We start from the raw sequence: 26,357 nt of genomic DNA on the forward strand, positions 1-26,357 counted from the left end.
AATACCTTCCAAAGGAAGGGTAACTAATTGCAGTCATTCAGATAAGGTAATGCAACACCAGAAGAGAAAATGGCATAAAATAGACTGTGAATATTAAGGGTTAATCCAATTAACTACAGTTAAAACGAAAGTACTCATTAAAAAGGAATTCAAACATATCAAAGCACTCCTTAGGAAGAAAAAAAAAGGTGTGAATATTGTATGAACTCCAAGGTGCTTGAAGGATAATACAGCTACTTGTTTAAAAATTCAATTAACCTTATCTTTCTTTAACTTGATTTATTAATAATGCTACAGATAAATTGCCGCTTTTTAAAAAGTCATGTTATCTTTGGAATACATCCTGTGTGACAAGCCTTAAAAATACTTCAAATAAGCCTAACTCTTATTTTGTACRCTTAAATCATTTAATTCAAGAACAAAATGCAGTTCAATGCACGATTTCTATAAAATAAAAAGCCCAACAGTCTGATCTGTTGCGACTGCTAGTGAGCAATTGGGTACTCAAGTATCACAGGAAAAACATTTTAGATTTCCATTCTCCATGTGAACGAGGCATGAAAACAATTTTTAAGCAGCCAACTTAGTGTAAAGCCATAATGAGTAACTTTGAAATTATTCTGTTTTATCTAAAAATCGAACCTGCGAAATTACTAACTTTTTGCCTCACATTCACACAAAGCACTAGGAGCTACCTTGTATGAATTACTGAAATACATAAACAGCCTGGCACGCAAGTAAACTTCAATCTTATTACACAAGTCAATCCTAGGAAGGGAGGCAACAGATAACACMAGGAAAGCTCAGCTAACAAATGATCTGCTTTGCCTGCATAATTGAAAGAAAACACAGAAAGAAACGCACTTTGCAAGCAAACCTTTAATTTTCAAACCATTTTTTTTGTAAACACTGAAGATGAAAAGTTCAACTATGATCCCTGTTGCTGAAAGACAAACATGAACCAGGTCCTCTACTTAGTTCTTTCACAGATTTGTAGATGTTACATACAATTACCATATACTCATGCTTTCCAGTACACATAAAAATTACAGCTAAACAAAGCAGCAGCCCATTTATTACTATATATAAATAACTGCTTAATCACAAGCATCCAAAGATAAAGTTCAACTTGGGAAACATTTCAGCCACGTATTTTTCTGAGGACTTGAATTACATACAGTGATGCCTACCTGCTAAACACACAATGTAAACACAAACATACTGATTTCTGAAATGCAGGCTGGACATTGTGTCATGATGCAAGACAAAAAGCGAAGTTAACGGTGTCAGTTATGCCGTAAAAAAATAAATAACTTGACCTTTATGGCATGAAGCCATTTTAAAGGCAGGCACGTGCACTGGAAAACTGTACAAACACTCAGTTCTATCCCTTTCAGACAGTGCTGAATATTCATTATTTGATGGCCTTTTCATTCACRTATGTTGCTTAAATACTACTCTGGAATTCACTGAAATAGGTAGATACACAGCTGATCTAGGGCATATATGTTTAAAGATAAATCTTACAGTAAAAGCTAAATATTTTTCATTATTGGAATATGCAATTTCAGGCATTGCTCAGAGGAGACCCAAGTCTATCACAGTCATTTACAACAACTTGCTCGTTTTGTAATTCTTCATATAAACTAGGTTTATAAATACTTTAATAAATTTTATTGTATAAATATGCTTTATGATTTACCATTACAAAATGCAAAATTTACAACTATCACACTAATTTTAATCCTATTACCTGGGATCAGTACAAACCTTTGGAGTAATAATCAGCTGAACGACCTCCTTCTTCCTCTCCCCCAGCAATTAATCATCATCTCTATTTCTCAGACACAAAACTTGCAAAAATTAATTACTAGTAGGGGCCCAAATGAATACATGAGGAAAAAAGAAAGAATAAACAGCAGGTATGCTCCACTTATAAACCTTAATTTTGTGGTGAGGACTAACATTAAGTTTAAATAGCGCTGTTTTCCTGACTATGTAAGTCATTAATAAATTAAGTATGATGATGCAATAGTTGGATCTTACTAAGTCACATTTTACATGTAAAATAGTCATGTGAGGAATATCTGTTRGATTCATTGTACTTGCTTCTAAAGYGTAATATCAGGCATTAGTTTCAAAACTGTACAGGGATTTTTTCATGATACAAATCAAACGTGATATCAAGTTTTTTAACTTGAACTGTCCCTGCAGCCTTTACCGTCCATTCCCCAGAATGTGACGCTCTGTGCAGGGCAACTCATGAAGCTCTCATTTAGCTGCTGCATTGGGACAGACCCAAACATGGTTTTGGAAGAACTGGGATAACTTACACTAGAGCACATGCTCACAATTGTGAGTACACTTGTAAAGCAAGTACACATACACTTCCAAACCATAAAACAAACCCAAATTCTTTTGAAAAAAATATTTTACTATTTTCAATAGAAACAATTTTATGAAATTTATCTACTAGCATCCTTGATCTGCTTGATTATGCCTTTATTTAGAATCCAGTGAAACTACCTGAAGAAAGAGTATGTTCAAACTATGAACAATAAGGCTATCACAAATAATACAGCTTTTTTCTCTTTTAAAAAACGTTTTTTTCTCCCTCTCTTTCTCTTACCCTTCCTCTCCTGTTCTTTAGTCTGGGTCAACCTCTTCTTCTACCAAGGAAACTGAGCTACTTCATCCCTCACTTTCTGGCTCACCAGTAGCACCTTCCTCACTGCCTCCTTCCTCAGGTGAAGGTTCAGGTTTCATCTCTGGTGCATTATTTAATCCTGAATCCTCTGATGCAGGCTCCTCTTCATCATACACAGTATCTTCTGGATTTGGTGGTGGTGGGCAGAATTCCTCTGTAGGAAACATTTCCTGGAAAATTGTCTCAGCCTATTCAGGAAAAAAAAAAAACATTTATATATAAACTTTACCTTCAAATGTAATACCTTTGCACTGTTTTATTGATATTTAAGATTAAACTCTGTTCTTTCAAATCAACATTTTAATAGTTTGACAATAGTATTAACATGATATTCATTCCTCACTGTAGTCCTCAGAAAGGCAATCTATTTTTTTAAGTTGCACTACTATGAAAGTCAATATATATTTTTTCAAATGGCCATTCTAAGTTGAAAATGAAGCGGCAATTTTTTGCAAGCTCTTTTAACTAGTTCAAYTACTTAATAGGTTATTTGCACAAGAACACATAGTTTCTATGGCAAACAGAGGCAAAAGTTAAGAGATTCTAGCCCCGCTTTGGGTTTCTACAAAGGCAAAAGCAACTGCCTCTTGATTTTGTCCTTTTAGCAAATCATGCCCTAACGAGGGCCTCTGATGAGAGCTCCCACCTAGGCCAAAATACATTTAATTTGTGTCCACACTATTGCCAGACACTGCACTGAAAGGGGTGGCAGCAGTGTCAGGTAATGACAACTGCAAAGCTTGAGGACGTGATGTGAAATTCCGGACAAGAGGGAATTGTTTTCAGAGTAATACATCATTGAGCAGGTACCCAACAGCTTTCTGMGATGAACTTCACTGCCACCAGCCCTGCATTTGTGTCACCAGCACACAGACGTAGGACTCCATCTTTAACTGCTTAAATGACCCTGTCAAGCTTCAGCTCTACTTTATTTTTCATTCTACTTCCTAAAATTCACTCATTTAAAAAAAACYTAAAATCAGCTGTGCATTAGGATATGCAGAAACAAGTCCAAAATGTTATGTTCTACTTCAAAAGCCTGGTTTTGGAACCATAATMCTGGCAGATAGATTTGGGAAAGGACGTTGTTTATGTGCAAAAATGATGTTTTCTACATAAAGTTAAGCTTCCAATAGTAAGAATGCACTTTTTAGTTAATGTTAATGTCTGCATTTGCCCTTGCAACTCCAAAAATATACATTTAAACAAATATATTTACTAGAGTATTAGTGAAGTACCCTATTTTGCATTAAACAAACGCAGAGCAGACAAACATTTAAAACATTGTTCCGGACAAATGATTCTGCCTCCAATTAGYCAATGAATATCCAGTCCAAAAACGGTCAAGAATTACGAGGCTGAATATGGATAGAATTTCTCAGTATACGATGTAGGACATCCTGACATTGATTATAATTGAACAATTTAATGGTATATAGTGCTTTCAGGTCTACCAATTTTTTAAGTTAACCTTATCCAATTGAAGTCATGCAGAATAACCAATAATAATTTAACAGCTCCTTCACTATAACTCTGATCTTACTGTAAGTAATTAATTTAGTAAATAGTTTCTTCAATATTTTATTTTTAAGGGTACCAGGCATGCAGAATACCTACACAAATATTCCTGTTTAATAACTGTTGAAGTACTCAAATAAAGCTACCATGTCTTCTATAATGTTTTACCCTACCATGAGTATCTTGATGGCACATATAGGAGCTGAATGGGTTTTCACAGTAACTTTGTTTATAGAGAATAYAATCAAACCAACAGTATCACGAGATACAATTCTGTAAAGGTGAAACCTTTACAGATTACAAATATGAGAAGGGACAAATACTGACACAGCATTTTAGTACTTCATTTTGTGCCCTCGAAATTTCAAATATTTCAGGTAACATTCCATATTATTTTAGTGCAAGATAAATCATGTCGTGTTGCATCAGTGGAAAAATGAAGACACTAGGAGCAAGATTTTTACTTGATCCATATCTAGAGGATTTCAGGAAATCGTAACTAGCACTTTGCACTTCATTTAGACTGTCTTCAGGGCAAGTAAATAGAGATGTCAAAAATAAAATCAGTATTATACTAGAAATTTAACACTAAATTGAAGAAGTCACTTGTACATTGAGTTTTAGATGAATAAACATCTGTAAAAAATGTGGTATTGTCACTTCTTGATTATAATGATTGATAATAATTTATCAATATAGTCAGAGATCATGACATACAGAAATTAGCAAAACTAATGGTCATGTATATTTAAATCATGAAAGCATCTCTTAACACAATAAACCACTTGGAGAACAGAGAATAATTGATTCCATTTCTGACATTAGAATAACGCACATTCACTGCAATTCTTAACATGTTCTGATCTGTAGCTCTGCAAGAATCTGGTGTGGAGATGTTGATCTCCTGGCTTGGATGATGAGGGTGCTTTGCAGAGGTGCACGGGGGTGCCTCCCTCCTCCAGTCGTCTGGAAGGACACGCTTTGCACTACAATATTTTTCACCCTAATTAGTATTTGTTTCAAAGTTTAAAACAGATTCAAAAAATGCAACTTTTACTCTTTCTGAAAGCCAGTCTGCCAGGCTCTTGATCCTTTTTTCTGAGATCTGTTCAATTCACATCTACCTCGCTGACAGGTACAGTGTCCAACACAGCTTGGAACCATTACTTGTATTGATAAGAGGAGGGCTGTTAGGTGAAAATAAAGCTGAATGCTAGAAGAGATGGCTGATTATAGGATTAGAAAGAGGATGATTTAAATAAGATATACTATGACTATTTACTGCACAAACTATATTTGATCTCTAAATCTGCTTTTACATGCACTGAAATAGTTATTAATTTGCAGTTTAAATGGTAACAGTTAAAGAAAAAAGAAAAAAATAATAATATTAAAAAATCATCTACAAGTTTAAACTGCTAACCACAGTAATTGTCCAGCATTATTTTTATCTTTATAATCCTTTATCCTCCTGGGAGGGAAGTTATTGCCTTGTAAAGCAAAAGGAAGGATACTATTAGCCCTTAATTATACTGGTCTGACCCTATAGTTCAGGCTGTATCAGCCTTTTCACTTTAAAATCTTATGTTAAGAAGTTTATGATATAGCCATAAAACCCTCTCCACCCCACACCTAGTTATAAGTCAGTGAGCACCTTTTCTGAAGAGTGTAGTTAAAAATAATAATAAAAAAAGCTTTAAAAATTACCAGAGCCAGTGAATCCTATGAAGCAGTAGAAGTGTTGTCACGTGTCAGCTCTAGAAGCACCCGGACACGAGTGCCAGGCACTCATGAGAAGCTCGTGGGAAGCTGTGAATTTCTGTGCACCTACCCTGRCCAACCTGGGCTTCCTCAACATCTCCCTCTGGACAACAGAGCAGAAGGTTCTTTCACCCTCTAGTTTTGCCTAGGAAGGTTTTCACTYTTCACTTCTGATTTCAAAGCACTTGCTGCTGGTTTTAAATGCGCACTGGCAGGTGTTTTCTCCATGCTAATTGTCCTTTTCTAAAGTTTATTCCATTCTCAGTCCCACTGTCATGGGCCTTCCTTGCTATGTAACGATTCTGTACGTCCAGCCACAAAGTAGCAATTAAAAAAAAATTAAATTAAAATTTTAATATTAAGTTAAAATATTACTTTGGAATATTAGAAGTTTGCATAAAACAGGATTATGCAAAGCAAAAGAAAGACTACAATGGACCTCCCTAGGCCTCTGAAATGAAACCTCTACCAGTTAACCAGCAAGCCAGTTAAGCTGCCAACCTGTCTGACGGCGCAGTCGTTTCCTAAGGCAGAGTCAGGTCCCGAGCAGACATACACATTGGAAGGCAACCTGTCGTACGAGCTTCTGTCGATGCCCGAGGAATCTCTCATGTTGAAGTACACAGCCCAGAGCACTCTGGGTTTTTCCACTTCTTCATTTTCAGTCTCTARAAAGGAAAAAAATATTTCCAATAATCCATGTTCATGTATAATAAAAATATAAAGAATTTTGTACATTAAAAGTCAATTTGTTGGCATGAAACTACTGTAATAAGAGAATAAATACGTATTTTCAAAAGGCCTACTATGGTATACTAATAGCACTTTTAATACAATTATTTTTATAAGGTTTCCAGAAAGGAATTTTGTAATTAACCACTTGACAATGTAATGTCTTGTTTGCTTATTACAAATTTTGACTTACTTATTTTGGCCAAAAAAAGTCCTTGAATGCATGCTTCTCTATTTTTTTCCACTTAAAAGGTAGAATTGGTAAATTAATGAAATTATCCATATCAATATATACCTTATCCTTTTTTTTTGAGGGGCTTTCAATCATGTTTGCTTTCCATTGTTTTCCATTCCAACGGCCAGTACGTAAATTCTATTTGTTCTGTACACAAGATGCTAAGAAAGAATCAGTTCCACCACAACAAGCACTAAGAAGCTGGTGTAAACAAAACACACAGTACTCGCTATGTGTAGGAAGTGACCATACACTAAGCCTGCTTCTCCCTCAGCTCTACCTTCTCGGAGTTACTTGGTGCTTTACATGTAATTCCTCTGCACGCAGTCAGGAAAACCCCCGAGAAGATGAAGGTCACATCTGAGTGGTGCAGAACGCACCACAGGAACGCCCCACATTCATCCCGAGCTTAATACATACTATTTGTTTGGCAAACTGCTGTCCCCTTTCTGGTATTTCAGTTTCCCTAAATTAAGTGATGCTTGTAATAGCCCTTGCAAGGTTTACTTCTGTCCAAGGAAGAACCTTCTAGATAACAATGACATTCAGAGTAGTATTTTAAAATACATGAATTAGAGGAAAAAAAAAGATAAATCTACACTACTCTTTCAATATCTTCTTGTAACTGTCAAATACTTTAAAAAAAATAGGTGCTAACCATACTGAACAATTTGAAATATAAATTAAATTCATCGGCCTGTGAAAGCCTGAGCCTTACTACAGGGCAAGATGCTCTTTAATATATTTAAAAGTTCACATTGCTCATAAAAGTTACTTCTCCCTCATTTAGGCAGGAAAATGAATGGAGTCCTCTTCTCCAGGTGACTTTGCCTCTTTGACCTGCCATGGCCCAGTGCTCACTTTATCTGGTGATTCATTTTCAATAACTCCAACAGTATTTGTTCTGACATTTTAATTAAAATACGACCACTACCTCATCCTGATGATAAAAAGGCCTATGTGTCAGTGAAAACTAGCTTTTCAGTGCCTCAGTGCACCTGAGGACCCCTCTGATCACAGAGTTTCTACAGAAGAATTTCAGTCAGGTTCTAAACAATACATCATTTCAAACCTGGATCACTTTAAACATTAAGATTAATGCTACCCTCCCCCCCATGACTAGAAGACACTAAACCACAGGCTAACCTTTTCTTCACCATTTGTACAAACACATAGTAGTATCATCAAAACGTGAGCTATATATTAAATATTAAAAATTGGAAATTTGTCGACTTTAACAAATATTAAAATCAGAAATGACTGCAGGTTTTCAACCTGATGATTTTTTCTTATATTTACAAGTCCTTCTTATGCCTAAGTATTTGTTTTGTATGAGCATTCTATATTCAAAAAGGCTTCATCAGAGTGAGAATGCAGCAACAGCTTCTAGGGTCACATTACCTTACATGGGTTTCTTCTAAAAATATGATTGAATTCAATCCAATTTGATTGAATCAAATTTCAAACATTCCTGTTAAATTAACTGGAATTATCTCAGGGTGAATTTTTTTCTTAATAAAAATTATTTTGTCAATAGTTGCTTTTCCCTCAGACTATGGAATCGTTCATCTTGAGGCCAAATCTCATGAAAGCAGGTGGCAAAGTTTCCTTGAAAATAGGGCCAAAACCTCATTTCTGGAGAAAAGACTGACTAGAAATCTCTCTGCCTTTCCAGAAACACCCTAGCATGCAATTCCTTCACACTTCAAGTTCTTTAAGCAAAATCCACATAACTTCAAGTAAAAATAGTAAACAAAAAAGCATGTGAAGAGAAAGACTAAAAGAATGAGTAAAAGAATCAGAACAGAAAAAGGCAAAAGAAAACTAAGCTTGCAGCCTTGAGCACATTTGGCAGCTGGGGAAAAGCATTTCATGAGCTTTGGGGATTTTAAGATCTGCATACAAGTGACAGACACCACGAAAAACAGGACAGGGCAAGAAGTAACAGGTGCACAGATTTTTGGTTTTACKGCATCTTTCAAAGACACAGGTACCAAGAAGCATATACAGAATCACAGAATCCTTAGGGTTGGAAAGGACCTTTAGAGATCATCTAGTCCAACCCCCCCGCACACCCCCAAGTCCTAGACACTTATTCCCATGGTGCYGGCATGCTGAAGTTAAACCAGAGCTGAAGAAGACCAGGTCATGAAACAGAGAATATTGACACCATCTACGCACTGTCCCCCTCTCAACCCAATTCCTGTGAAACACTGAGCTCTAAATAGCAGCTCACAACCTGTGTTGATTCTGATGACAGATTCATATGTTCAGCAGCAGCTACTTTAGTTAAAAGGCTAAATTATTTTACACAAGATAACCTCTTAATATTTAACTTTTTTATTTTTACCTTCTTCTGATTCAGTGTTTAGACTGAATAACTTCTGCACGACAGGCTCTAAATCTTCTCTAGCAGTTTTACTTGATGGACAGGTTAAATGAACTAAATCTGTTAAAAGTGAACAGAAATTAATTACAATCACCACTACAGAGATATATAAATATCATTTACATTTTTTGAAAGACACAGCAGGTTTTTAGAAATCACTGTTCTTCATATAAAATACTTCCTTTATGCCAGAGAAGTAAGGTTATTAGGAAAATCCTGTGTGTGTGTGCGTGTGTGCACGCGTGCAAGCATATTTAGGTCTTAATATATACATAGCATATATATAGCATATATATATACCCGATTTTAATGCATATGTACATTTTTAGTTATGAAAATTTTCTTGATATCATTACGAGTCTGCACTGACCTCAGRAGCTGCAGGCTGAAGTGCTTTAAAGCAGGTAGTAGCTATTAGCTCGTTTGTGCACTTAACATGTTAAGTGCAACTGCGAAATAATAACTTAATATAAAATTACTTTTAAAAACATGAACCCCTATGCAAGAAGGACAATCATTCTAAGAGAAGCCATTCATTCCTTTTCAGAGAAGTTCTGTGGTCAACACATGAACTGAACAACTATCCTCCATATAAATCGGTAAAAATGGAACTAAAATTTAACATCAGTAGTGCAGACAGAGTATTATTCTCAGAATAGGTGTCTCCAGATGACAGGACCACATTGAAAAAAGCAGCAGCAGAAAATCAGTTGAACATCTCCCACCAAGAACCTTCTTCATCACTGCCTTGGTAGCCGAATAGAGCACTAATGTCCTAAACTCAAAGATATCCTCACTTCATCACCTGGACTCTTTGGTCACRTCTGCACGATGCCCAGTTTAAGCCTGGGTGGACAGGACTAAGCAGGAAGGCATCTTTCTCCACTAAAGAAAGAAGTCTAAGCAACACTTGTACTGGGCTAAAGAAGAAGTAGGAGATGAAATGAATAAATGCAGATTTCAAGTTACAGCTCAAGTGGGTTCATTCATTTACCTTCTCACGGGAAGGAAAAACAGAGTGAAATTAGGTTGCATTGGCTAKTAAGTATGATGTCTGGAAAACTGATTTCAAGTACCTGGTTTTGGGAAGTGCTCTGTACACAGCAGAAACCAAAGACTACAGCARTCTCACACTGAAAAATGATGATGCTGGAAGATTTTGGAAAGTAAGAACAGATTTATGCATCTGGATAACAAATCAACCTTACTGCATGGGCAAACCATTATTAATTACCCCTGTTTTCGTATTTGTGACAAAGTTCACAATTTTTCTCAAATAATACCAGTTTCACATTTAGATTTCTCATTCACACACTTGTTTTCATGGAAATAAAGTGGCAGCATGTTTCCATGGGGAATCTTCTTTAGCAACTTCATTTGTTACATTTTTCAAATAGATAATCATCGGCTATAACTCTATTCTGTCCCGCTGGTCTCTTCAGATAGAAAGGCAGCTACTCTGCTGCATCACCCCATCTGATTTTGCATCTATTCAGATATTTAAAATTCTCATGTTAAAGCTGGTAGTAATGAAAGTCTCCCCGTAACCTTAACTAAATGTTTACTACTTCAAACACTGTCTGCTTTTTCATTWAAAAAAAATCTATAAATCACTAAATTCACATCATTTACTTCCTATAAAATCTTTTTTTATTATCTTTAAGGTTATGGCTATGAGTCACAGTCATCAGTATATATTTTGATTATATTTGATTTACTCAGGTATAACTGCATTAGTTACAGTGGTTGCCAACATTTGTCTTCAAGTAATTCTTCTAGCAGGAAGAGCGATGAGTTTAGTTCATGATTTCATCATTACAGTCTCAATTTTTAGGGCAAGTGAAGGAGTTTGGTTCCACTCAACTGGCAGTACAGATTATCTGCCTGTCATTTATGCAGTGTGATCAAAGAGTAGATGTATTTGTATACTTATCTTAAATAATTGTTTGAAGGAGAAATCAGTCAGGTTAAAACCCACTTACAGATAATGATGTAAAAGTTTAAAAAAAAAAAAAAAAAAAAGGAGAGAGAAGAGACGGAGAGAGAGGGAATTTAACTCTACCTATAAGACAACATAGCAAATTCCCTTCCAAAATTAATGTTGTGTAAGGAAAACAGTAAATAGCATCAAAAAAATAATTTTTCAGCATCACAGAAATACTCACGAAATTAATCATTCATAAAATTGCTGTAACTTGAATGTTTTCTTAGTTTTACTTTCTGCTACACAGATTTTGTGGCAGATTAGAGAAACTAAATCTACCTATTAACAGTATGCTTGTTTTTCCACTTGCAATTATTAAACAAATAAGATTTCTAAATTACTTTTTATTATTTAAAGTAAGCAGGAAGTACAACTTCGAATGACTTGATCGCGTATTTTCACGATTCTTTCACAAGAGAAGACCTGAGCTGAAGCCTAAGTAATAATAAATAAATCGCTTTTATATAAATATATATTTTAAGAAGTGTTAAGTCAGGTAACATCTAATTCTATTATCCCAAAGGAAAGACCAGACAACTGCTACAGARTAAAGACAATGGACTATTGGACCATGATAACTGTGCAACAAAGGAATAACAAAGACAAATTTTGATTTTTTGTTTCAGAGTTGATATAATCAAAGAAAAAATATAGTTAAGAACACAAAAGATGCCTGTACTTACAGGAATCCTTCATGCACGTCATGGTTGAGGAACACAACTCAATGATGCAGACAGCTGGCTGCCCACTATCCATTGGAGGCATTCTCAGAATGGAAACCTAACAAGCAGGAAGAGAAAAKAAAATTCTGAATATCAATCTAACTTAAAAAGCAGTTTAATTTATACTGTATTATCTTGTACTGAAATATTGCAAACTACAACTCTATTAAACAATATTATCAGTTCAAGAATTGGTTTGGTATCGCCTTCAAAAGGTAAAAAATTTAAAACACCACCGGTAAGCATTAGATCCACAGCCACAGAACATCTGGAATAGATAACAGGCTTATGCTGTCCAGGTACATGAACATACACATTGACTTGTGAGGTTACTTAAAAACAATTTTGTTACAAAAAACAAGTTTTTGGATTTCTCCACCATCGCAAAAATAAAAAATCATGTGAATCTCACAAATAATTGTCAAGAATTTCATACTTAGATATGTTTATCACCACAAACGTGTATTTGCTCAGTCTCCAAAGTTCAACTATCCCATAAATATGCATTTACACAAGAGATGAAGAATGCTACAGAGTAGTTATTGTCAACTCAGTGACATACAAACCATGATAGATGCTTCTTTAATGTCAAAACAGAGTAACATGAARGCTAAAACAACCAACAGAATTCTGAGTAGAAATGAAATATAACTATTGGTTAGACCTATTGGTACAATCTTGTTTTCTGGTTCATTGGTAACAGAATCTATAGGATTAATCCTGCAGAGCTGGCAGATCGAAAATTTCTAAATAAGCAAGGCCACCTTTGTTAGGAAGGTTGGCAGCACCCAAATGGCCAGAGAACATCACACTGCAGCCTTCTCAAAATGATGATTCTCAGCTTTTAATCTGATAACTGGTTTTCATCCTAGGTCACAGAGCATTTAGGAACTGCTGTTGGCAAGTGTTTGCCAAATRGTTTTTGAGCTCTGGGTAAGAACATGGTTAGGTGAGACCAGAGGGTGCACTTTCATGTGGGACTGCTGGTAACAAGACATGGGAAGAAGAGACTTCTCTGCCATCTATAGTTTTATTTTGTAGGTCCTAATTTAAAACGTAAGAGCACATGACATGACAAATTGAACAGAAGAAACACTTCTGACACTGATCACAAAACCTAATTTTAAAGGGTACTTAAGACTGCCAAACCAGAAGTATTTAAGGGATCCAAATGCATATGCATTGAATTTTAGGCTATAAATGTGAATCCTAAAATGAACTTTGAACAAAGCTYAGACAACATAACTGATTAACAGTTAACAGCCAGAGTATTAATGGCAGGAAATTTAACAGACAAGTAAAACAGCAGTTTAGCAATTGTGTTAATTAGTATAGTCAACCAACAAACGGGGAAACCTAAGCCATTTAACTAGTAGATAAGGTTTTATAGAGACTAATGAGATAGACAACTGTTGGTASAGCAAGCTGGCCAAAAAGCTGAATTCATGCAGGTACAGAAGTATGAATTAACTCYAGCAATTAACTATTAATACATGCAATTCATAAGAGGTAAGTGATATGAACAGAGGTAAGTGATATAAAACACATATATACCTGCTGCTCTGAATCTGTTTTTAGTATGGACTGATCTGTAATGAGTATTGCTCTGGAGATCTGCCTRCAATTAAATAAAACAATTATGACATTTCACAAAAACAGAAAAAACAGCAATTTGGATTCAGTGTCTTGCCAATACACATCTAAACATAATGTGTCAGTGTAAAATATACAATCTTTATTGCTATGACTATGTACACATGGCATTGAGCATACACTGTAAGTGGGGTCATTTGCCTTTTGCTGTATTAGGCCCATGTCTSGAACATTAATGTAGTATTTTCAAAGACCAGGAAAGATGACCAAAAAAAAGTTGGTGCCATTTTGTAAATCAGCTTGAACATCCTTCTGATTTAGAAGATTGTTTTATTTATTTCATAAAGATTAACAGCAGAAGACTAACATGAGAAGACTCATGTTAGAAGGCTTTTTAACTTCCAAAGAGCACAGGACACTTTGAACTTTGTGAAAACAAACCACAGCAAAGTTCATGAATTAAAGTGTCAAATCCTCTATTTCCTACGATTATTTCTTTGCTGCCTTTGACACTACTCTTCTGTCCTCATCTCATCTGCAACATTTTGAAGATAAGGCAGTATATGCTCAGGCTCTACTGAAATGCTTTAGGCCAGGTGTCAGAAGGAATAGGGGGAAGAGAGAGAGAGCACGTGTGTGAAAAAGCAGTGACTGTTAATACACTTCTAAATCTGAACAATTCAAAGAGAAAGCAGTGCAACAGGCATCTCCATGTCCCAAGGACATTCCAGCATATATGAAATCCCCGATGTCGGGTATTCTCATGAGGAAAWGGGGAATATAACTTAAATATAGAGACACACGCAGCATGTTCTCAAGTATATACAAGAAATTTTATGCATAGAACTAAGTTGGTTGCACTAAAGATATAGCAGAAGGAAATAATCTTTACACTGTAGTATTTTAAGACATGTTTATTATGTTATTACCTACCTGTAACACACATTTTTACATGTGCTCTCTGAAAGGAAACTATCTTCCACAACAAAATACTTGGCACTTATTCTTTGTCCAAAATGATCTAGGACAGCTTTGCATCTGTTGAAAAATACTCAAAGTAAGAAAAAAGGAAATCATCCATAAAAATATTCATAATTTCATTAAGTTTTTGAAATTAAATGACAGAGAAAAACATTTAAATCTGTCACATAAGTCGCTATAAATATTTAACATGCAAGTCSCAAAATACTTGAAAGAAAAGAAAATAAGAGAAAAGAGGTGAAACTAATTTGAACTGTATGAAAAACATCTGGTATAAATGAAACAAAAGTTGCACATAGGTATTAAAAAAACCTGTACTGCCAAGTCTCATATGTTTGCTATTTAAAAATTCCTATAGTTTCAGAGGCGACCTATTTAACTATTATAAACTTAGCTTTTACTGTTGTAAGTGCAAACAAGTAAGTAGATTACAATTTATTTACCACTTGTCTRTATCTTCAGAATCTTTAGGACTTAATATTGAGCTGTAAAAGATATCTTTAGGCTTTCTATAATATCAGAACATTTATTGTAAAAATAAATTACAGCAGGAAAACTAAAGCAGATCAGCTTTGCCTTTCACCTGATGTATATTTCAATTGCTTTAATAAACAAGATTCAAAATCGTAAATCCTCTCTCCCACTTTTGAGGATGCCCAACATGGAGATTCCTTACAGATTTAAACATATTTTTAAACTTCACCACAGATTTAAACATATTTTTATATTTTACCACAGCATCACATTATTCTTCTACAGTTAACAGCTGACAGGCAAATTACGCCTCAAAAATATATATTTCTGTAACTTCAGGTTATTCATCAGCATCCACGAACAGAGTAGTGAAACAGAGAGGATTCAAATCAGAACTAAACAAACACAACCAATTGCCACTTGCTATTGTGGGTTTAGAAGATCTCCTTTCAGTGTGATGTGAGAATTGAAAAAGGGCTAGATGTAAGGCCTGTATTTTGCACTTAAGCAGCTTTAGCTTGTTATAATACTAACTACTCTTAGTGTTTTCCCAGCCATGTGTATTCTCTGTACCAGTAGACTGGAAGTCCAGAGGCCCCGCAAGGCAACAGGAAGGCCTAGCGGTCGCGCTGGTTTAACCGCGCGCGGAGCCCCGGGCACAGCCGTGGAGCAGCCTTCTCTTCAGCACGTGCTTCACCTGCTACTTCCAGAAGTTTTGCTTTCTTACCGCTAGCCTAACTGATGGTACTCACAAGCACTCATTTAAATCCTGCAAATAAACAAGGAAGTCAAGCTGGTTCCGTTCATATTTAATTATAACCTTTTTATTGTTTATGAAACAGGTTCCCCTGTTGTCCCCCCCGCTGTCATTCGGTGCGGGGGAAAGGTTCATTAAATGTCATGTTGCATCACTTACAGATAGCAAAAAGCAACTGCACATTCTTATTTTCCTGCTAAGTGCTGTTTGCTCTCCTCTGCTCAAGAATACCTAGCAGCTTAGATGTTTGCTAAAATTATAGGCAAAAAAAAAAGAGATTGTGTGTTCAATACCAGTCTCCACTTCATAGGATGATGCTGTGAAAATTTCTTTCAAGAACTGCTTCCAAATACAGAAAACACTTATGCACTGACATTATCAGGTCTCTGTCATCTGATATGTGTTGGGACAATGAATCATACAGAACCCTCCATTGACCTTCTTTCAATGTGTCTAGATAAAAGGATGAAAATTAGAATCCATCTCCTTGCAGTGCCACGAGTTATAAATGTACTTTATAGGGCTCATTATCCAAACTAATGGACTAAGGGCGACATCCTTGAAATGGACTTACCAGCACTGACAAAGCCAGTATGCAATATTTCAAGAAAGATATGTAAATTACTGTGTGTTTGCTATATCTTTTTATTACAGATATATAAAATTTCCATTTATCACATCTTTTCCATTTTTGAGGCAGAATTATGTGATTGGAAACATATTTAAACTGCATTCAACATAAAACGCCCACCAGTCTTTTCAGTGCAATCCGTGTAAATTAAAATACCTTAGATTCATTAGATAAGACAAAACAAAATAATCATGAAGACGTTAAATTTGGTTTTTTTCTCAAGCAAAGCAACATGATTTATTATTTTTTTCTAACTGGGTATCAGAGTTCGATCAGCAGTGCGGAATGTTTGGACAGACCTAATCTGATGTTGTCAGGAAAAAAAATTGGATTACTAAAAACCTTAAAAGAAGTTATGTTTAAAAATTCCCATGCTTTCATACCACCTACCCCCAAATGCATATACTATAAAAGGACTACAGTAACATAATAAAAACAACTGTATATTTGGGACAAATTCTACTGCTCTTTCCTTTTTCAATTTCTGCTGTTCTGAGATTGAAACGTTTGTAATCAACAACGTAAGCTGTCCCTGCAACTACAGGTGGTCTGTGACAGAGACATGGATTTGTCTATTATCCATTACTATTAATGGACTGTTGACTCTAACGCTGGGTAACTCATAAATATCCTCATTAACGATTTGATAGCTGATCTTTAGCAGGCTAAAGAGCAAAGCTCAGAGTCAAGAGGAAATTAGAACTAGCATGAGGAGGGGGGAACGCACAGGAAGTAAAAGAGGTAACAAAAAAAAAAAGGAAGGGAAAGAAACTAGTGTTGATCTTAACAACAAACGGTGGCTTGCCAGGTTGCACTGTAGTGAAGGACTTTCAGGAAGAAGTAAAAAGGTGTATTATGTTCCAGTGAGAGGAAAYGGGCAGAAAACAAAGATAAAATACTAGGTAAGGAATACGCTGCTCGCTCCATGTTTGTGCCCTGCACTGCAGTGTCGCAGCAAGGTAAACGGGTCACAGCACGGGGCAGGTGACCGGACAGGGGAACCCGCATGGCTTGTGCGGCCTCTCATTCAGCAACAGGTACTGGCGTTGCTGGAAAAAACAATGCTTTCTGGAATAAAAAGATTCTGGTAAACACGTTTATGGTTTTGAGTGAAAAGAGCACCAGGGAGCCATTAAATCAGCCTAGCAGGTTAAACAGAGTCTTGAAATCTGCTGGGGTCTCTGACAAACTTRTTACACAGAAAGGAGAAAAAAAGATGACTTCTAGCATCCTGCAAAGGGGCAAAATTAACCAAAAATAAGGGGAACCAGCATCACTGATCAGCAAGAACTCCACAGAGCAATGTTTGGGAGTTGACTCAAACTGCAACTCAGTTTTCTCCCTCTGAAATAACCAGTAATTATTCAAACAACACTGGAAAACAAGGTTCCCTAGTATGAGTTCAAACTTTATTATTAATAATACAGTTTATGAAAGAGACATAGTTTTATCTGCATAGGAACATGCACTTGGGAACACATAAGATGAAATATTAYCACCCTTGCATCTCAAGGGCTAAAACTGAGCTATGAACTTTAAAACTTCAAACCACTAATGGAAAAATAAACTGTTTTTTAGAGAATTAAGAAAAACGGATGCTACTTGACTGTGTCATGACAAATTTGGCTCTAAATACCATGCTAAAAGCATCAATTGTGGAGTGCAGCTGGAAAGTCTTCTAGTAAAACATTATCCTAAAGCCTTATTACATATTCCATAGCTTAATTTTCAAAATTTTCAACATACTATTTTGAAGTTTTCAATCACAAAAACTAAGCTGCAAAGCCTCTAAGAGGAGCAGAAAGCGTTATCACAGCTATTAGACTAATAACTGTTAGAAACCATGCAACAGAAACACGATGATCTTCAGAGGTGTGAAAAACGCCAGTATGGGCAAAACTTTGCGTTGAGTTTCTTAGCTCAAATTTAAACCTGCCTATAGGCCTCATATTGTTGTAGAATTTATCCTACGATAAGAGGGCAGCATAGTTTATGACAACAATCTACCCAAAAACTCATTAAAGTCTTTTCTCTTGGAGTGACATGCATTATCAGCAAAGATTAATCTGATGAGTCTTTAGGTGAGCTCCATTTTTAAAAATGCAATAACAGAGGGCTTTGTTGTCAGCTGATGAAAATCAATTAGAGTAGGTAAGGCCACAAGGAAAACTAACATCACTCATCACCAGCCCCCCGGCAGCTGAAATGATTTGTCTTCCAAGCTTCGGTGATCAGGAGCTGTAGTAATATCACAGGGAAATTAATTTAGTTTCTATATTCTAGACCCACTTTCCTTGTTCTGGAGGACCTAAACACAAATTACTTTTAATCAAGGTTGATGTGTTATTAATACCAAGGAGGATCTTTGAAAAATCATTTTTTTTAAATTGACTTAATGCATTTTTCATCTGTATTTTGTAATATAGGCAGAAGGTTACTTATATTTCCCTTACCGTCCAGATTCTTTGTCCACTACAAGGCACTGCACAGAATGGCGAAGACAGTAGATACCCCCAAACACAGCACACATCCTGGAACATATTAGAAAAATAAAAGTTACTCTTGCCATAACTGGCTGTAAGCAATCTGAGTATTGGCAATAAGCACGGCAAAGTACTCTACACCTTGTATATTTTTAATAACGTCTTCATCTCTGCAACAGACAATCAAAATAAACCACGCCAAAAGAGTTCTGTAAAGGATCTTTTGTTAATATTTTTTTATTAGCATTTATCATAGTCCCCTAAATAGCTGGGCACTCATTTCTCTGAGATGTCAGAGACTCCCAAGTCATTCAGTCCTGAAGTGCATTAATTTACTCACAGAAGGCTCACAGAGCATCTGCCAACCAAATRACATTTTACATATGGCAGAATAAGGATTAAAACAAAACACACACACATGAAATTCCTAATACATAATCTCCAAATTTCTTTCTTTACCATTATATCGCACAGTAATTTTGCTGGCCATAAGCAGCTTAAACTTTGGGAGCACTGGCTCCAGGGCCCTATTAAACGCAGGCTTTTTGTGATCCTAAAGGTGACTTCTGCCCAGTACGAACACCTCCATGTTCCGCTTATGATCGGACACTACTGCTCAAGATTATGTGTTCTGTCATAATGATAAGAAATCTCCTAAATAGAAGAGTGAAACAGATTCTCAGGTCAACTGCCTAAAAACTACATAACTTTATGCTATTCAATATTAAATTCTCCTCTCACACACAAATCCTAAAATGTAAGACAGGTGAAGAAAATTAAAGTGTCCAAAAGTTAGGCAAATATCACAACTCCTCTGCTTTTAAACTACAGGGAGACTCAAAGCAACTAAATTATGACATTTAAATATGAGGAAGCACATATTTTTACATATGTTTTTACACCAGCTTTTACAAATACTTTCAATAAAAGATGCTGCAATGTCTTTTTAGCAAGAAGTTCTGTAACAATCTGGTTACAATCCCCTCCTTTCTCTTYGATGCAGTGCAGTAGATAAGGTCGGGAATCACAGTGCCATCGCAGGGGTCAACACATGAAGCTCGGTGCTGGACAGCCAGTGGAGCAGATCCATAGGAAGAGAGCATTTTGTGAACACAAGGTTCCCAGGGATGGCTTGGTGCATGGGGCATCACCTCCCATGCCTCCTGCCTAATAACATGGGGCTCCTGCTCMCAGACATGGACTCACCTGCTGTTTCACTGGTGACTTCTTACAACTGTTCAAAAAACTTACCAGAAAAACCCCTGAAATTTTCCACTCTATTACACTCTAGTACAGTGTACAGGGTTTTGAATGACAAAGTTTCAAAAAGGACTTACAGCCCTACTGAAGTTTTCATCATTGTGAAAGATTTTTGTTGTCACGGCAAGCCACATGACTTTGATAACACCTCACATGACTAGCCCCAAATCTTTAATTTTCTATCATCTGAGAAAATGCACTCACCTTAGAGTGATCATATAACACCCTGCACATTAAGATTTGCCCAGTTCCTTACAATACCATTTCAGGGTTGGACCATTTTGAGTGATCAGACTTGGGAATCTCTAATTTTTCTTAAGACTCTCCAGTGGTTCATTCAGATCAATTAGCTATCACTCACCTATTCCTGTGCATTTGGAGAGGTAGGAAAAGAACAAATAAATTGTGTATTTGTACAAACTGCCTATCTTTAGCCTGAGAGAGAACTGTTCCAGAAACAACTGTCAAATGCTACTCTGATATCTGATGCTTCTTCCTTTGCCCTATGTATTAACTATGAATTATGCCACCTCTGCTCTTTTTTTGTGATCCTTACTATTCAAAAGTATTGTCCAAAATTTACGGGCAGTATTTCAGGCTTTCCGTGCAATATTTGATGATGATTCTGAGATATCATCTCAGACCATCTGAAAGACTGGCTGTGTACATTGGCTGTGTACACAGGGTGAGTGTCCTGCACTACCAACAGGACAAATGAACTGAAGAACATTCACATTCACATCTTCTTCACTCTCTACATCTTGTATGAAYGTATCAGGCAATAATTTCACATTTACAGCCTTCAGAGATGATGAAAAAAACCCTTTAATTCTGCAAACTTATAATTCCTATAATGGATTCTGTATTGGAATTCAAAAATTGAGTTCAAAGACACTAACACTGCAGCACCCTTTAGAGCTTGTGAATGATGAGGCAAGTAGCTAAGTGTGCTACCAGGTGACATCTCACCTCTGCACCAGACTGTAGCCATCTAAGGACAGATCAACAGCATCACTTACTGGGCAAAGGAGGAGATCCAGTCCCCATAAACATCGGCTTCTACCCATGCAAAACTAAGGAGAAGATACACCATGTTGCATCCCACCTTTGGCAGGTCAGAGGTTGGCTGCASAACACGATCCGAAAGTTAAATATCCACCCAGGAATACTCTACAGCCTTTCAACTTACCATCTGTAATGCTSCAATTGGTGGCTTCTAACCTAATAAATCACGTGTTAAGATCTGGCAGACCAACTCCAGTTACATATCTCATGTTACTGAGCATAAAAAATTAGGACTATTAACCTAACGATAAGCAAGATTCTTTTGTTAAAAAATGTATAAATTATATGTTTCCTTTAACTTCAACCACATTCAAGGGATTTTTGATAAATGCACTTTATTTATCCAGCGTGCTTTGAAAGAACTTTGCTGCTTGGCTGCGCAAAAATGTGAATGACTAATTTTCAAGAGTGGTCTGCTACCCAGCGGAGGGAGGCATGACCTGTTTTCATATTAGGCCAGCAAAAACCTTTTCTTTCTAAATGAAAATARAAAGGAATTTTGATTGCATTATGTTAAACAATTACAAAGAGCTGAAACACCTATTAAAACAGCCTAGCATGAAAAAGACTTCATTTAGAAGAACTTGCCAAAATTATTTAAATACAGAAATTGAAATTTTAAACTAAATAGCATCCCAATAATTTATGGTAAATTAAAATCATTGTGCTAACATTAGCTCCATACAATAGCTTATTCAAGAAGATTTGACTGTCCTGGAAGTACAAGGGAACTCTTTGATACTATTAACCCTAAATGACAGACGTTTAAACTGATATTACTCTAATTAACTGGCTTCTGCCTTCACCAATAATTCAGCTTTTGTTGAAAGATAGCAACAACACTGTACTCAGCTTCAACTTCACCCTGCCGACATCAAATCATATTACAGCTAAATTAACAGTTGTGAAAATTTTTGGCCTGGTAGCCCTCCATCATACACAGCCTTTAAATGCCATTTCAGTTCCTATCAAGGCAGGAATCAGCAGTTGTAATTTTTAATACAGCTGCGAAACAATAGGACATATTAAGAGCTGGATTTTTGACAGCAGATTCATGATGATTTATGAGTTTGTATATAATTTGATTATTCTATTAATTTCACTGATTACTGTTTCAGCTAATACAGTGAAGGTCACTTACAAAATAAATCTTCATTACATTTCACAGAAAGTAACTGCCTCCAACTAGTTGTTTTCTTTAATTAAACACTAATGTAACAAGAGAGAAAATAGGCTTCAGGGTTGCTGCATCTGTTCCTACAAGAGGAGTTTACTGCTTTGATGTAAAGCTCTCTGATATTAATTGAACAAAAATAGAATGTCTCTCCGTCTGACATCTTGATTTTCAACACAGAGATACCATAAACACTCACAGCTTACAGACTACACTTAGCTCATTCTGAAACTACACAAAAGGACTGGAAAATCATATCACAAAGCATAGTTTTCCACTAGAAAAAGTAGCTTTTATTTCTGAGATTGATTTTTTTCCCCTAAAATGCACAATGATTAAAGAAAGTGAATAATCTCTTCCCTAATTGTATAGTCATGTATAGCAAAAAGTACTTTCTTCCTCAAGGACAAACATTGTGTGAATGGCAAGGGAAGCTCTGCAGAAAGATCAAAGGAAAAGATGCCAAGGGCCTGAATTAGTGAACTGCCCTCTCCAAATTTCTTTTTGCACACAGAGCAAGCCTGTCCTGGTTCTTATGGTGCACGCTTTGCCTCCTCRAAGGCTCCAAAACCATGGTTCCTGCAGTACAGCATGTTCTAAAATCATCAAAAAGTAGAATACGGACAAATCACAACTCGAATGGCTACGGTCCAGTAAAGAGCTAACGAGTCTTCCGAACACAGATCCTCCCATATCCAAGCCTCCTGTTAGCACGTGCACTGACCAACTGGGCGAGGGTGAGAAAGGGCAGCCAGCACTGACGGAATACGGCTCCCTAAGGATAACAYCCACAGCCATCCAGGACTGCCCTGGCAATTCGGGAATTATTGGGAGGGATAATACATGACAATAAAGGCTGAGGCAATCTAAACAAGAATGACTCAAGTATTTTGATTTCTTTCTAGCTACTGCATTCATTTTTTTCCTGTAAAATCTTCAAAAAGGTCCTGAAAAATTCTCTAATCAGCCAAATTATTAACCCAATTAGCAAAATAACTGTTTAAAAGCCACCAGGAATTTCCTGTGCAGTTATCACCTGGAAGTCACTCAACTTCCAAAGCGCATTACACTGTAACCACAGTCTCATACCCAAACCAAGCTGACTTGCTTCCCTGCACACTGGCACCAGGGAATCTATAAAATCCACTTTTATGCTCTCTGCCCTCAGTTAAGCTATAAAAACTCAGGTTATCTTAACTTTTGATAAAATTCATGGACTACTTTAGTAATCAAACAATATTTTGGAAGTCTTTCTCAGTCCTATATTTGAATAAAAATAGGCAYTGCTAAACTACATTTGCATTTACATCTCAATTTGCGTCAATAAAAATGCACGCAGTTATCACAGATCTTACAATAATACTATAACAAATACATATTTCTGGCTCCTTATTTTTAACATAAGAGCCAGAATCTGCACGTCACCACACAGGCAAAGTAATGTCATATCCAAACTCGTTCAAMAAGACTGTTAAAAACCAATACCAAATAACAAACTATTCACTTAATCTTAATTATTGAAGAGAATAATTATGAAAATATGATCTCCATATCAGCATTTATATTCTACACATTTCTGTGTTTCAGACATTTTGGCAAAATGAAGCAAGACTGATTTGAGAGTAGGATAATGCAGCTAATTGCAGGGCTTTTACTTTTAAGATATAATATTACATTGTATACACCATGGAATACCTTCCAATCCCTGACAATACCAAGAACTTCTTAACTGATTTTTTTTTCCCCTGCCTGTTAGTGTTCTGGAACCTATAGACTTTGACATCATTCTTGAGAGGAATTGAGAGGTGAGTTTCATATGGTACGTCTTGGTTAAAGGCCTTCAYGAGGTATAAGCATCAGGAACACRCTATATTTCCAGACAGTGGAATAAGGGCTTCAAAACACCCCTCACTTGTAAATATGTTTTAAAACAAAAAAMCAAACATCTTTTCCTGAGGAGAACGATACAACCTAAAACAGGAAGATGCTTCTCGAGAGTTGCATACATGTAGAACGTATTTCACCACAAAGGTTATTTCCAAATTAAAAGTCTTTTCCTGTCAAATCCTGAGAATAATGTGGGCAAGGACACAAAGCATTCCATAGCTTTATTAACGACAATGCTCACTGATCTGTGAATAACCCGAAAAAAAATGAAGATTATTGAGTTACTTTACCAATCTATCCATCCATCACTCGGGAACAGGTCTCAGAATGATGGATTATCTCACTTCCCTGATGTTTATCCCAAGAAAGAGTTTCTCCGTAGGGGAAAAAAACAAACAACTGATCCTGCAAACCACCATGCTAACAACACTTGCCGCTCTGCATTCATCTGSCAGCAAACTATGAGATATAGATCGAGTTTGTCTGTAAAAACTTCAGCTAGGTCAAAAGTTCTATTATTTGATTAAATTCCAGTTTAAAAAAAGGTAAGAGTAGTACGACAACTACTCTTTCTACTCAGCATTTTATAAAAGACTTGGTAACACTGACAAGCTATACTGTCAGCAATTTTAAAATATGTTTTCATGTCCACAGAAACAAAATTTTAAACAATATGATCTATATAAATATACAAATGGTGCACCTTGAAATTTAGGACAACTTTTATTTCAGATAGAATTCTGATTCTTCCACATTTTAATAAAACTACAAACCTCCYAAAACTTAAAACTAGCTGCTGACATATCCGAGGGCCACAAGCAATTTACAGCATTACCTGAATTTTCCACTAATACATTAGACCTTATAACTGACATGCAGAAAAGTTGTGCATATTGCTTCCACATCAGTCATACAATCTACCAAGGACCTGGATTCTTAATCTTCTTGGAAATACAGGGATGGAAAGGGATGATTCTTCTTAATCAGAACATCTCTACAAACAAAACTATACTGTCACTGCCACAAGTAATTTCAGTTAGAATCTGCAACAAATAGGTATGTGGCCCATGAACATAAAATGTTCCAAGCCTACTTGCAGGACACAGCAAATGTCAGTCATGAAGTGGCTGAACCTGGAGAATCTCTAATCCCTGTGGTGAAGCAGCAGAAGACACTCCTCTACATCAGCACCAGCTACCTCAGCCAGCTCTTGGACGACTTCTAACAAGAAGATAAACAGAAGAGTAGACGTGGCACCCTGCAGAACCCTTGTGAGAGGGCAGAAAACAAAAACACAGTCTGCAGACTACAAAACAGTCTCTAACTCCCTCTAAAACTTYAACTTCATATTCATAAAATAGTTCTTCCAAACACACCAAAAAAACATTAAAAAAATCTTTTTCTGAAAAAAAAGGAGAGAGAAGAGATATAAGCTACATAAGTTTGTTTAGAGTGTATGAAAAGCTGTAGGAAAAAATACCTTATTAGACTCATTTTATTTATCTTAAATGACATTGTAATATATATAAATGAGCTAATAATCAACTATTTGATGAAGATCTATTTTAGATTTTCATGTAAAACTTCCAATTACAAAGAAAAGAGAGAAAGTTGACAGCTTTTTTTTTTTCTCCTAACACCAGGAAAATCAAAGAWACACTGCATTTTACTCTAATAAAGATTAAGCTGCAATTTCTCTTTAGTGACATTTCTTCAAGAAATTGTAAGCTCCACTTCTGGCTTGCAAAAAGGATGTTGGCTGCAAACTGCAAAAYGGGGTTGACTTCCCTTGCCTCCTTGCCCATATTTCAGGCAATTTTTGGTATTTGCATTTACTATACCAATGCAAAGCCTTGACGGGATTTCTCTTAGGCATGAGATATATTTGTTTACTTAGTAATAAGAATAATACTATTACTTCATTAGGAGAAAAAATAAGTTTCATGTGGACAAGTTTGAAACAAAAGACAGGTCAGTAGAAGTTTTGCTGCTTGTCAGCTTGGA

At 36.1% G+C, this 26,357-nt stretch overlaps 1 protein-coding gene across 2 annotated transcripts in view; it reads right to left on the reverse strand.

Moving 5' to 3' along the window:
• Positions 1–915: 915 nt before the first annotated feature.
• CHM (CHM, Rab escort protein 1) overlaps positions 916–26,357 on the reverse strand; it is a 55,337-nt gene continuing 29,895 nt past the window's right edge. For both annotated transcript variants that reach the window (XM_026035969.1, XM_026035967.1), the window contains exons 9-15: positions 18,938–19,015; positions 14,575–14,679; positions 13,603–13,666; positions 12,010–12,106; positions 9,304–9,402; positions 6,488–6,654; positions 916–2,895 (exon numbers count right to left, since the gene is read on the reverse strand). In XM_026035969.1, coding sequence (XP_025891754.1) covers positions 2,692–2,895; positions 6,488–6,654; positions 9,304–9,402; positions 12,010–12,106; positions 13,603–13,666; positions 14,575–14,679; positions 18,938–19,015 — 814 coding nt within the window. In that variant the 3' untranslated portion in view covers positions 916–2,691. The remainder of the gene's footprint in view (positions 2,896–6,487; positions 6,655–9,303; positions 9,403–12,009; positions 12,107–13,602; positions 13,667–14,574; positions 14,680–18,937; positions 19,016–26,357) is intronic.

The sequence above is a fragment of the Nothoprocta perdicaria genome, unplaced genomic scaffold (genome assembly GCF_003342845.1).
Source record: "Nothoprocta perdicaria isolate Ctin4 unplaced genomic scaffold, notPer1 scaffold_17, whole genome shotgun sequence".
NCBI classification, from domain to species: Eukaryota; Metazoa; Chordata; class Aves; order Tinamiformes; family Tinamidae; genus Nothoprocta; species Nothoprocta perdicaria.